This window comes from Hyla sarda, chromosome 6 (genome assembly GCF_029499605.1).
Source record: "Hyla sarda isolate aHylSar1 chromosome 6, aHylSar1.hap1, whole genome shotgun sequence".
NCBI classification, from domain to species: Eukaryota; Metazoa; Chordata; class Amphibia; order Anura; family Hylidae; genus Hyla; species Hyla sarda.
In genome coordinates, this window is record NC_079194.1 from 261,929,707 (window position 1) to 261,942,347 (window position 12,641).

The following is a 12,641-nucleotide window of genomic DNA, read 5'->3' on the forward strand; positions in this document are numbered from 1 at the left end:
CTTAGGAGCCAGCAGATGGCTGTAAAAGAGATCTTTATGAGAGATTCTCCGGTGGCGCAATGCTCAGGATACAGATGTTGTAGGTGACAGAAGAGCATATCAGAGGAGTGCGATTTCATTTCTTATACCCTGCAATATTTCCAGAATCACTTTTACTTGTAAAGGAAGAAATTCAGATTATAGCAGTACATCAGGGAATTACCGATAATCTAAACAAATATCCAAATATTTCAGCTGAAGTCGATAACACTCGGGTTGATGCCAAGTACTAGTTTATGCCGTTTAAACTTGATTATTTTTCGCCACACCAATGTATTTAATATATTAGCTTTATTAGCTTTACAACTTTAACAGGTACAGTATATACATAACAGTGCTTTCATAGCAGCGAGAGCTTTCTTTTTAATACAGAAGAAAAAAATATGCGTTCATATCTAAAAATAGTGCAAAAAAACGTGATACTGTCTGTAACAACCATTTAATCTGCATAGGGCAGTGTTTCCCAACCAGGGTGGCTCCAGCTGTTGCAAAACTACAACTCCCAGCATGGCCGGACAGCCTTTGGCTGTCCGGCCATGCTGGGAGTTGTAGTTTTGCAACAGCTGGAGCCACCCTGGTTGGGAAACACTGGCATAGGGCATCGGTTATAACACTGGTCACCTTATCTTACTATCCGAAATTATATTGCTAATAAAAAAATTGATACGGTAGTAGCCTCTGTACATTGGTGGTTTGAAAGACTGTAACATGTCCATTTATTCTGTATGGAGATAGATGTCTGTGCATTCAGACCTTTTCGTGGTATACTGTATGCGAACGACTAACGCAGTCTCTTTAGATGTGCTCAGATCCACCAGTTTCTATTGGTCTCTCAGTTGCCTCTTCACCTCTGCTGTCTCTCCTTCCTTCAGATGAGGTTTCTTCCTCTTCACTATCATGTATTTGCCCCCTGTATTTCAGGCGGAATTTATCTCTGGGAGAAACATCTGTGCCACTGAAGGATTCACTGCTACGAATGGTGGAGCTCAGCTTTAAGCGACGGAAACGGGGAGGTGTCATTGGGTATGAGTGACTAGAGACACTAAGCGAGCTTTTACTGCGTCGAAGAGCCCCATCTCCAGCTGAGGAATTAATGTCAAAGAACACAGAAAATGCAGAAATAAGTGAACATTGCAAATATGAATAAATAATATATAAACAATATAATATAAAAATTGTAGGTCATAACATTAGTATGATTTTTATTTATTATCTGTAGATCTCCATACCTGTATGTAGTATTACTGACGGCTGTCACTAGTTGAAGCTCACTACATGTGTAAGGTGTGCATGCCGTATCTAGAACATGTGAGCATGCATTCATACTGCTGCTCTTGACTTTAGTAGAAGCTGTAAAGTTCCCGTATACGCATAAGACAATTTCATTAATCTAATGTGTATTGATGCCTTCCGACTTTTACGTGACGGATACTGTTAGGCAAGTTGGATTTCAAGGAGTTTGACAGCTGCTTTCCACCTCCCCACCCACATTCAGCAAACAAAAACACTGTCGGACAGTTATCTTATGCTAAGTTATTTATTAAATTAAATGGTCAGGACTGCCACTATCTCCTTGAAAATGGATCTACCCATAACACACTGAATGTGCACCCCTCCGTGTTCACAAGATTTTATTTTTTTATTCATAGTGGATCCTTCATGTTACCCAGTCATGTTATACTCCCAGCAGAGGTGAGTGGAATGAGCATGTTAGGGTTCCATCCGAAGTGAGGCCACCTGCGCATGGTGGATGGGGGATACGTTTGATCAAATAGTGCGCTAAAAGCCTTAATTTTTTGACCAAGAGTGCTACCTTCTTTTTTTGTATACTTTGTATTTGCCAAAGCAGCGTGCATCCATGTATTAGGTAGTTGTGCTGGCTATTTTGCTTTTTTTTGGAGTGCAAGTTGGACACCTCCCTGTCCACAGGAGGTTTTTTAAACTGATAGTGGATCCCAAATATACAAAAAATGTGGGAGCTCAACGTAAAAAAGAGGGAAAACCTATACCGAGGATACTGCGTTGCACATACCCATGTTCCAAAAAAAGAGTACTAATAGTATAAAAAGGGAGGCAGTCCTGCTAGGCTAGGTAAGAGTAAAAGATCTATGGTCAAAAATTAGAAAGAAGAGAAAGAGAAAATGTGTCTAAAATAGCATAAAATAATGACATTTATTTAGAAAATGATGTGAGGTCTGTGGCAGGGCCCTTGTCGCAGACTGGTCACTAGATAAAATGTTTACAATGGTATAAAATACTAAAAATATAAACAGTGATATTGCACTTCAACAATTGGACAATGAGACAATGAAAGTGGGGCAATGGGACAGTGCAAACAGTATCTGTTTAGTTATACTGTAAAGTCATATTATAGGAGCCGAGATTAATCCAGATGAAAGTGCAGGGCAAAAAAGTTAATAATCCAATAGGGCAATGTTCAGTAGCGCTGGAGCCTCCCAGATTGGGGCCCACTATAAACGTTTTTAGGTGCAGAGATACAGGCAATGCCCCCTCTACCCCGGCGGCACGGGGGCTGAATGCAAAAGGGCAATCACTATACAGTTCAGGCACTTTGTGCCTCTTACCGGCTACAGTGTGCACGGTCAGATGTGTGCGATTATGCTTGCAATCCGGATGCACATCCCTCTGTCCCGGTGGCACGGGAGAAATGTAGGAGGGGTGATAGGATCCGGTGCTGTGGGTCGGAGATGATGGCTTGGAAACAGCTTGTGGCAGCGCTGTGAAGCCTAGCGATCGTAGCAGTGTACGGCAGCACTGGAGGTATCCTCTCTACCCCGACGCAACGGGGAGCAGGTGAGAGGGTAGGTGAGGACCGGCAATGCGGTAACGATTGTCTCAGATGATGTGCAGGGTTGTCTTAACACCAGACGCGTTTGGGGGAGCTGCGTCCTCTTTTTCAATGGTGGAGGTTCAGGAAGACTGTAAGTCTGCCGGTCCTCACCTACCCTCTCACCTGCTCCCCGTGCCGTCGGGGTAGAGAGGATACCTCCAGGGCTGCCATACGCTGCTTCGATCGCTGGGCTTCACAGCACTGCCACAGGCTGCTTCCCAGCCATCATCTCCGACCCCCAGCACCGGATCCTATCACCCCTCCTACATTTCTCCAGTGCCGTTGGGACAGAGGGACTTGCATCTGGATCGCAAGCACAGCTGGACACATCTGACCGTGCACACTGTAGCTGGTAAGAGGCACAAAGTGCCTGAACTGTATAACGATTGCCCTTTTGCATTAAGTACCCGTGCCACCGGGGTAGAGGGGGCATCGCCTGTATCTCTGCACCTAAAAACGTTTATAGTGGGCCCCAATCTGGGAGGCTCCAGCGCTACTGAAAATTGCCCTATTGGATTATTAACTTTTTTGTCCTGCACTTTCATCTGGATTAATCCCGGCTCCTATAATATGACTTTACAGTATAACTAAACAGATACTGTTTGCACTGTCCCATTGCCCCACTTTCATGGTCTCATTGTCCAATTGTTGAAGTGCAATATCACTGTTTATATTTTATATTTTTAGTATTTTATACCATTGTAAACATTTTATCTAGTGACCAGTCTGCGACAAGAGCCCTGCCACAGACCTCACATCATTTTCTGAATAAATGTCATTATTTTATGCTATTTTAGACACATTTTCTCTTTCTCTTCTTTCAAATTTTTGACCAAATATCTTTTACTCTTACCTAGCCTAGCAGGACTGCCTCCCTTTTTTTACTGAAAGTGGATCTCGCCTGTCACCCAGTCAGAGGCCAAATGCCCAGAAGAAGTGAGTGGAATGAGTGTTAGGGTTCCATCCGAAGTGAGCACACCTCTACGTGGTGGATGGGGGGCACGTTTTGATCAAAAAGTGCACTTAAAGCCCCCATTTTTTGCCCAAGATTGCTGCTGCAAACTTCTTTTTTGTATACTATAACACTAGTCTTAACAGAGCTTTAAAGGGGTGGTACATGATTAGAAAGACATTGTTGCTTTTTATTTTATTTTTTTTTAAATAAGTGCCCACCTGTCTATAGGTTGTGTTTGGAATTGCAGTTCAGCTCCTCTGAATAAAGATTGTCTACAATTTATAGAATTCTGCTTTTTAAACCAAAATGTATTTCTTACATTTTGAGGGGCTGTCTGGCTCCAATGAAGGCTCCAAAGGGGGGTTCAGAAAGCGTGAGGGGTCTCCAGGGCCTCTTGAAGATTTCTCCTTGGATTTCAGAAGCCTCTTCATTTTATCAGTTATCCAGTTACTTTTCTTGTGACTGTAAGTAATACATAAGACATGACAGATTATCAATCGCGTTCAACCTGCTGTGTCCAGTATATAGACAGGTTACTAGAGAAGGTTTCACTGGTGAGAGCCCAACCTGTGACCTGTTAATACAAGTACAATTTTCTACTCCACTGAGTAGCACATTCTGACTACCATGAAAATCAAGATCAAAAAGCCGGTTTAACAGGAGAGTAAGGCTGGGTTCACACCACGTTTTTGCAATACAAATCTCGTATCAGTTTTTTTTTTTTTTTTTATAAAAACAGATTCCTCAAAACCTGACTAAACTGTATCACAATGGGGGGCATTTACTAAGGGGTTTAGTCATTTTTTTCTGACTATTTTTGGCGCAAAATTGTTGCAATTGCGCCTACCCTATAAATTGTGCGACTTTCCCTAGCAAGAGCTAGAAAGTCAAAAAAAAATTTCCCGCTTAATTTACGCAAGTTTTCAGTTTTTACTTGCAGTGGTCAGGAATTTATTAACTGAGACAGTCGCAGTTGCGCAATAAACTGTCGCAACGGCCATAAAAATTGACTAAATTTACTCCAGCTCCAACATGGAGCAGGAAAAGCTACTGCCGCCCGGGCTCCGACATACTTTCTCCCCGCTACCCTCACTGCGCTACCGGGACACTGCAGTGATTTACATCCCCCCCTCTCACCTGCCAGCGCCACACAACTCCCATCTGTCTGCTGTTGCAAGACTACAAGTCCCAGCATGGCCTTACAGTGAGGACACGCTGGGAGTTGTAGTCTTGTAGCAGCGGGAGCTGAGCGGCGCGGGAGACAAGGGGGGGGGGGTAGCGGGGAGGCCGTATGAGGAGCCCGGGCGGGAGACAAGGGGGGTAGCGGGGAGACCGTATGAGGAGCCTGGGCGGCTGCACTGTAATGTCAGCCCGGGCTCCTGCCCTGAGAGCCATAGGCTTTGGCTGTCAGGGCATGCTGGGTGTTGTAGTTTTGCAACAGCTGGAGGGCCACAGTTTGCAGACCACTGGTGTGTGGTCTGTAAACTGTAGTCCTCCAGCTGTTGCAAAACTAAACAGCTGAAGGGGACCGGCGAAGAAGTTCACTTACCCTTCCGAGGCTCCAGCGACGATCGCTGACGGAGATCGTTGCGCGGCACTGTCGCGCGGCAGTGTCGTGCAGCGCTGGATCCTACGGAAGCCGGTAAGTTGCGCAAGCTTCCCAACCAGGGTGCCTCCAAATGTTGCAAGACTACAACTCCCAGCATGCCTGGACACCCTTTGGCTGTCCGGGCATGCTGGGAGTTGTAGTTTTGCAACAGCTGGAGGCACCCTTGTTGGGAAACACTGTCCTAAAACAGTGTTTCCCAACCAGGGTGCCTCCAGATGTTGCAAGACTACAACTCCCAGCATGCCTGGACAGCCATTGGCTGTACGGGCATGCTGGGAGTTGTAGTTTTGCAACAGCTGGAGGCACCCTTGTTGGGAAACACTGGCCTAAAACAGTGTTTCCCAACCAGGGTGACTCCAGATGTTGCAAGACTACAACTCCCAGCATGCCTGGACAGCCATTGGCTGTCCAGGCATGCTGGGAGTTGTAGTTTTGCAACAGCTGGAGGGCCACAGTTTGCAGACCACTGGTTTGTGGTCTGTAAACTGTAGTCCTCCAGCTGTTGCAAAACTAAACAGCTGAAGGGGACCGGCGAAGAAGTTCACTTACCCTTCCGAGGCTCCAGCGACGATCGCTGTCGGAGATCGTCGCGCGGCACTGTCGCGCGGCACTGTCGCGCGGCAGTGTCGTGCAGCGCTGGATCCTACGGAAGCCGGTAAGTTGCGCAGGCTTCCCAACCAGGGTGCCTCCAGTTGTTGCAAGACTACAACTCCCAGCATGCCTGGACAGCCTTTGGCTGTCCAGGCATGCTGGGAGTTGTAGTTTAGCAACAGCTGGAGGCACCCTGGTTGGGAAACACTGGCCTAAAACAGTTGGGAAACACTGGCCTAAAACAGTCACCCTGGTTGGGAAACACTGTTTTAGGCCAGTGTTTCCCAGCCAGGGTGCCTCCAGATGTTGCAAGACTACAACTCCCAGCATGCCTGGACAGCCTTTGACTGTCCAGGCATGCTGGGGCTTGTAGTTTTGCAACATCTGGAGGCACCCTGGTTGGGAAACACTGTTTTAGGCCAGCGTTTCCCAGCAAGGTTGCCTCCAGATGTTGCAAAACTACAACTCCCAGCATGCCTAGACAGCCTTTGACTGTCCAGGCATGCTGGGACTTGTAGTTTTGCAACATCTGGAGGCACCCTGGTTGGGAAACACTGTTTTAGGCCAGTGTTTCCCAGCCAGGTTGCCTCCAGATGTTGCAAAACTACAACTCCCAGCATGCCTAGACAGCCTTTGACTGTCCAGGCATGCTGGGGCTTGTAGTTTTGCAACATCTGGAGGCACCCTGGTTGGGAAACACTGGCCTAAAACAGTGTTTCCCAACCAGGGTGCCTCCAGATGTTGCAAAACTACAAGTCCCAGGTTGGGAAACACTGTGCCCGGCCTCCGCCCCACCTTACTGTAAGGTCATGCTGGGAGTTGTAGTCCTGCAGCTGGGGGCAGGGGACAAGCTTGTCACTTGCCCACACATCTCCTGCACCACACAACTACAACTCCCAGCATGTCCTTACTGTAAGGGCATGCTGGCAGTTGTAGTCGTGCGGGGCGGGAGATGTGTGAGCAGGTGATAATAAATGTACTAACCCATTTTTTTTGTTTTCTTCTCATTTCAGATCCGTTTATCCTGTGGACTCCTTCGGATTCGGTGGACTACTTCGATGACCAGCATTTTTCTTTGTTTGATTTTAATAAAATGGTTAACGAGGGCTTGTGGGGGAGTTTTTTTTGTAATAAAAATTTTTTAAAACCTGTTGTGTTTTTTTCTTACTTTACTAGACAGGCTTAGTAGTGGAAGCTGTCTTATAGACAGAGTCCATTACTAACCTGGGCTTAGCGCTAGCCACAAAAACAGCTAGCGCTAACCCCCTATTATTACCCCGGTACCCAACGCCACAGGGGTGCCGGGAAGATAGGGGGGACCCTATGCGTTTTTTTTTTTTTTAAATAAATAATTAAATATATTTAAAAAACGCATAGGGTCCCCCTATTTTTATTCTCAACCAAATACCAACCAAACAGTAACAGCCTGAGGTTACCAGGGTGGGCGAGGACCATTGTTACTGGCCCTCCCCAACCTAAATAACGCCAGCCTGTTACCGCCTAGGCCCAGGAGCGCCATTTTTGACGCTCCGGGCCTGTTGGTACCGGCTCTTCCCGACACCCCTGTGGTGTTGGGTACCGGGGTAATAATTGGGGGTTATCGCTAGCTGTTTTTGTGGCTAACGCTAAGCCCGGCTTAGTAATGGACTCAGTCTATAAGACAGCTTCCACTACTAAGCCTGTCTAGTAAAGTAAAATAAAAATAAAACACAACAGGTTTTAAAAAAAATTTATTACAAAAAACACTCCCCCACAAGCCCTCGTTAACCATTTTATTAACATCAAGCAAAGAAAAACGCTGGTCATCGAAGTAGTCCACCGAATCCGAAGGAGTCCACAGGATACACAGATCTGTAGAAGAAGTTACCAAAAAAAAAAAAAAGTGTAAGTACATTTAGGGAGAAAAAAACTGTGTTAAAAAAATGTAATAAACACACACACACACTAAACGCCGTTTACCACTTCTGAGCCATGACTACAATTTACAGTGATCCCTCAACTTACAATGGCCTCAACATACAATAGTTTCAACATACAATGGTCTTTTCTGGACCATCGTAAGTTGAAACCAGACTCAACATACAATTCTACAGACAGTCCAGATCTGTAAAACGTGTCAATGGCTGGAAGAACCAACCAATCAAAATGGGCATTCACTGGTAAAACCCTTGTATTACTGAAGTGTATGCACTGACTGGTGTCTGGTATTACATGTTCTGTACACTTTACCTGTATCAGGGTTAGCTGCTCTTTTGGACACCAGGTGAGGGCGACTCCATTACTTGTTTGGGACATTGCCTGTACTGTACAGGACCCCTGAAGAAGCTCCTGTCCTCTACATAGACCAGTGTTTGCCAAGCAGGGTGGCCCCATCTTTTGCAAAACTACAACTCCCAGCATGCCCGGACAGCCTTTGGCTGTCCAGGCATGCTGGGAGTTATAGTTTTGCAACAGCTGGAGGCTCCCTGCTTGGGAAACACTGACATAGACAGTGATTTACAGCTCCCAGCAGATCTTTATTACTTTTATATGGAAGGATTTGCTTTATCTATATCAGTTATCTACTTATTTTTCTTTGTCACTTTTTCCTGTTTTGGATGACATTTTGGTGCCTTTAGAACCAATTACCACGTTTCCATAGAGTTATGGTCTCAACATACAATGGTTTCAACTTTCAATGGTTTTCCTGGAACCAATTAATATTGTAACTTGAGGGACCACTGTAGTTATTGAATTATTTAGATGTGGTGAAAAAGCTAAAAAAAAACTCAAAAACAAAATATCCAGAAGGAAACCAGCAGCCAAACCTATTCAGACAGCTGGAAAAAGGAACAGACTATTTTTTCTACTACATGAAGTAAATTTCCCACTTTTGCCTATGTGTGCCAAATTTATTAATGCCGTGCAACAATTTAGTAAATTTGTCGCACATAGTCAAAAATGAAGTAGAAAAAAACAGGGTAAAAACCAGACTACATAGTAAAAGATTAGTAAATGCCCCTCAATGTGTGTACAAATTTTAATCTGTATACGGTTTGAAAAATTATGTCCGGTTGCATCCGTTTCTAAAACAAAAAACATATACGTTTTTAACTTTTCATTCTATTATGAATAAAGTTTCACTTGTTTGATTGAAATTCCAAGAAAAAAAATTAGCAAAGTCAAAAACCGTATGGTGAAAACCGGATGGAACTGTACGCATATACAGTTCTATACGGTTCCCATTGACTCCAATGTTAAAAAAAAAAAAGTATACGTTTCAATACGGTTTTTCACCCGGACCAAAAACCGTGGTATAAACCACACAAAAAAGCTAAATGCTAAAACAGATTCACACCCAATATCAATTATATTGAATGAAAAGCAATGTTTATTAGACAAAAATGCATGTACAAGGACATCAGAAAACAAGACACACTGAAATAAAAAAATTTGAAAAGCTCTGCAGAGCCACACTACAACATGGGGACCAAGTAATGATCACCCAGGAACATAGGTGAGATAGTGACGGTACCTCCCTATCAAACAAAAGTGCCTGTGCATATACCTCTATAAATGAGAAGGGCCCTTGACTGGTAAATAATGATGGATAGAGACGAGCAAATTTTTGAAAAATTAGATATGGCTGATTTGCCGAATTTTCTGAAAAAAATTGGTTTGGTCCAAGTTTATTTGTGGCGAATCGCTATTAAAAACGGCTATTTCTGGCCTACAGAGTGGCTCAATAGGGGTGTACAGCACTTTGCCTTGTCCTAACATGCATAGGGAGTGTGCTGTGTTAGTGAAATAATACTCTTATTCAGTCTGACATGCAGATTACAGGCATCACTATTAGAATCACTGCCGTAGAGCGTCAGGATGTGGCAGATTTTTTATGTAATTTTTATTTTATTTTATTAGAATTTATTAAAAAATTTTGATTACCCATTCTGGTGAGCATCGAGCTGGCGGTCAGCTGCTAGGCGAGCTACCACCTGTTCCAGCCCCTGCCTCTACGTGCATACCCATACTCTGAGTGTCCACTTGAAAAGGGAGGGACTGTAGTACCAGCAACTTGGACAGGAGCACATTCAGCTTCTGTGCCATTGGATAAGTGGGCGCATAAAGCAAGAAGTGGCTGCAGTGAAAAAGCTCGTACTTGTATCTTAAAATCGAGTTGGCGGTCCTCCGCCCAGTGAGATACCATCTGTTCCAGTCCTTGCCTCTCAGCACCCCCCTGACTATGAAAGTACAAATGTTTAATTTAATCAGTTATAGTTCTTTGTTATCGCTCTATCGATTTTTTGAAATTTAAATTTAAGATTTAATAATAAAATGTGTGCTTACAAAAGACCAAATCCAACAAGGAGTCAAATGTCACATGGCGGGACAATGACAAAGCCTAGAGGTGACAGCAGCATGAGGATACCATAATCTGGCAGAATGACACAGTTGTCATACTTATTGTAGGCCCCAAAAATGAATCACTTTGTTTCATAGCATAACAGCATGATGTCAACCATTTTGTGTATAATCTAAGTAGGCCACAATTCTGAAGTTTCATCTCAACGAAAGTGCCAGTCTGAGAGAATACTTCTTGTCTCCTTAGATATTTATGGCTGTTTAGATAAGACAGATAAGAAGGCTAGTTAGCCAGTCTTGTGAATGTTATTATGACAACAATTAATTACCTAGACTAGACACAGAAAGAAATTCCCACGTCTGTGTGAAAGAGACCTCTATGGTATTCTTATCTCTTCTATAAATTTGGATGTCTAGGTAGGCCCCAAGATGTCTATGAGAATACAGGTTTTAATTACTTATATATGTCAAAAATAATCCCTGAATTTTCAATTATGGCTCCATATGTCAAGTGTAGAATGTGGGTTTAAGACAGGAAAGGCATTATGGGTGATATGCTCAATGCATCCTGGGTATTATAGTGATGTCATAGTCATTACCATATGTACACGCCCAACCTACATTCATTGGGGAATTACAATTTAGGAGGGTGTGTCTAACTAATTAAAAAGTCTGGTAAACCAGATGTTAGGGACTGTAGAGAACACACAAAGACACAGGAAAGAGGTCCAACAAGGTGGAAAAGCCATGTGAGATCCCAGCAAGTCACACTGATCACACGGTACCAAACCAATGGCTATCCATGATGATGAGATGGGCCGTTCAGCTTTTCTAAGAGCCAAAATGAGGTTCTTACACAAAAATGGTATTCCATTTAATTAAGACCAGTTTGGATAATGTTGATGGAATTATACCATTTAGATTGGCAAATAAATTAACAAAATAAAATAATTAATTATCTCCATATTGAGATTATAGTTTTAGGATATTGTGATACTTAATTCTAACTGCAGAAGAATCAAAACTCATAATCTATCAAAGCATTAAATAATTACTTAGACATATTGATAGAATTCCTACTCGCCAAACTAAGTGTTATAAGTATATTTCCCACACAGGAAACTTGTTTCAAGTTCTTCCTCCTAAAATATAGTCTAGCGAGATCATAAGACTCTGCTAATTGTCTTAGTAATCTTAGAATGGGGTGGAAATATTCTTCCATGTTTATATGCTTAGAAGCATTTACTCATTCTTGGAATCATGTGATTTGTAGTTGGTTAGAAGGGGGCGGCGAGTATATTTAGCATTCCATATTGAGATGTCTATGATTAGATATTGCCCATCTTGATATCAAAAGGTTTCCTCTGGACACAGTGATATGTACCCTTTTTCTTATATGATATCCTAGTAGCGTTTGTTTTATTGTAACAAGTTACTTACTACTACATGTATGTAGTCAATTTACAAGCTTGTAATGTTTACTAATACATCTAATTGATATTCATTTGCATATATCATTGTGTTTATTACTCATTTAGGTTTATAATCTTATAACCAATAAATCTGCAGTCTTTTATAATACCTGTGTATTATTGTATATTGCAAAACTACATCCTTAAGTGTTAATGTCATCCCGTCATAAAAAGAACTTGAATACAGAAATTGGGGCTCAGAGTCGTGAATATTAGGATAACATTTGTTTATTTCAGTATATAATGTATAAAGTTAGTATACTTGTGAACTGTGAACCACAGGGCCCTTGTGAATCAACAGAGACACAAAATGGTTGTTCAATGGTTAATATAGTAAATTACATATGTTTAGCTGCTGAAGAAAGGTCCTAAGGATGACCTGAAACACGTCCAGCTTCAACCATAAACAATCCAAGTGCCACATCAACCTTTTCCATAAGAATACAACGGAGAACCGCTGAAGTATCCATGGACTGAGCCCACTGCTGCGGTTGTACATCTGAGATGGCCGAGTCTCTAGCAGCGCACCCTCTGCCCAGGGACTAGGACTCGTCCAGCGATCAGCGCAATCTACAGAAGGTACCCATTCTGACTACACTTTTAAAGCGCTGTTCTTATTGAACTTAACACTGCCGCAGCACAATTGGGAGACGGCTGTGTCTCCAACAGCGAGCCCTCTGCATTGAGGATCCAGATTTGTTACATTCTAAAGTCAATTGTTTCAACTGCTAACTAACTTTGCACATATCGCTGCATTCTTTATTCAAGACATTTACTATTTAT

The 12,641-nt window shown here is 43.0% G+C and overlaps 1 protein-coding gene across 3 annotated transcripts in view; it reads right to left on the reverse strand.

The window, feature by feature from the left end:
* Positions 1-603: 603 nt before the first annotated feature.
* CCDC88B (coiled-coil domain containing 88B) overlaps positions 604-12,641 on the reverse strand; it is a 95,961-nt gene continuing 83,923 nt past the window's right edge. For all 3 annotated transcript variants that reach the window (XM_056527150.1, XM_056527151.1, XM_056527152.1), the window contains exons 19-20: positions 4,165-4,307; positions 604-1,121 (exon numbers count right to left, since the gene is read on the reverse strand). In XM_056527150.1, coding sequence (XP_056383125.1) covers positions 835-1,121; positions 4,165-4,307 — 430 coding nt within the window. In that variant the 3' untranslated portion in view covers positions 604-834. The remainder of the gene's footprint in view (positions 1,122-4,164; positions 4,308-12,641) is intronic.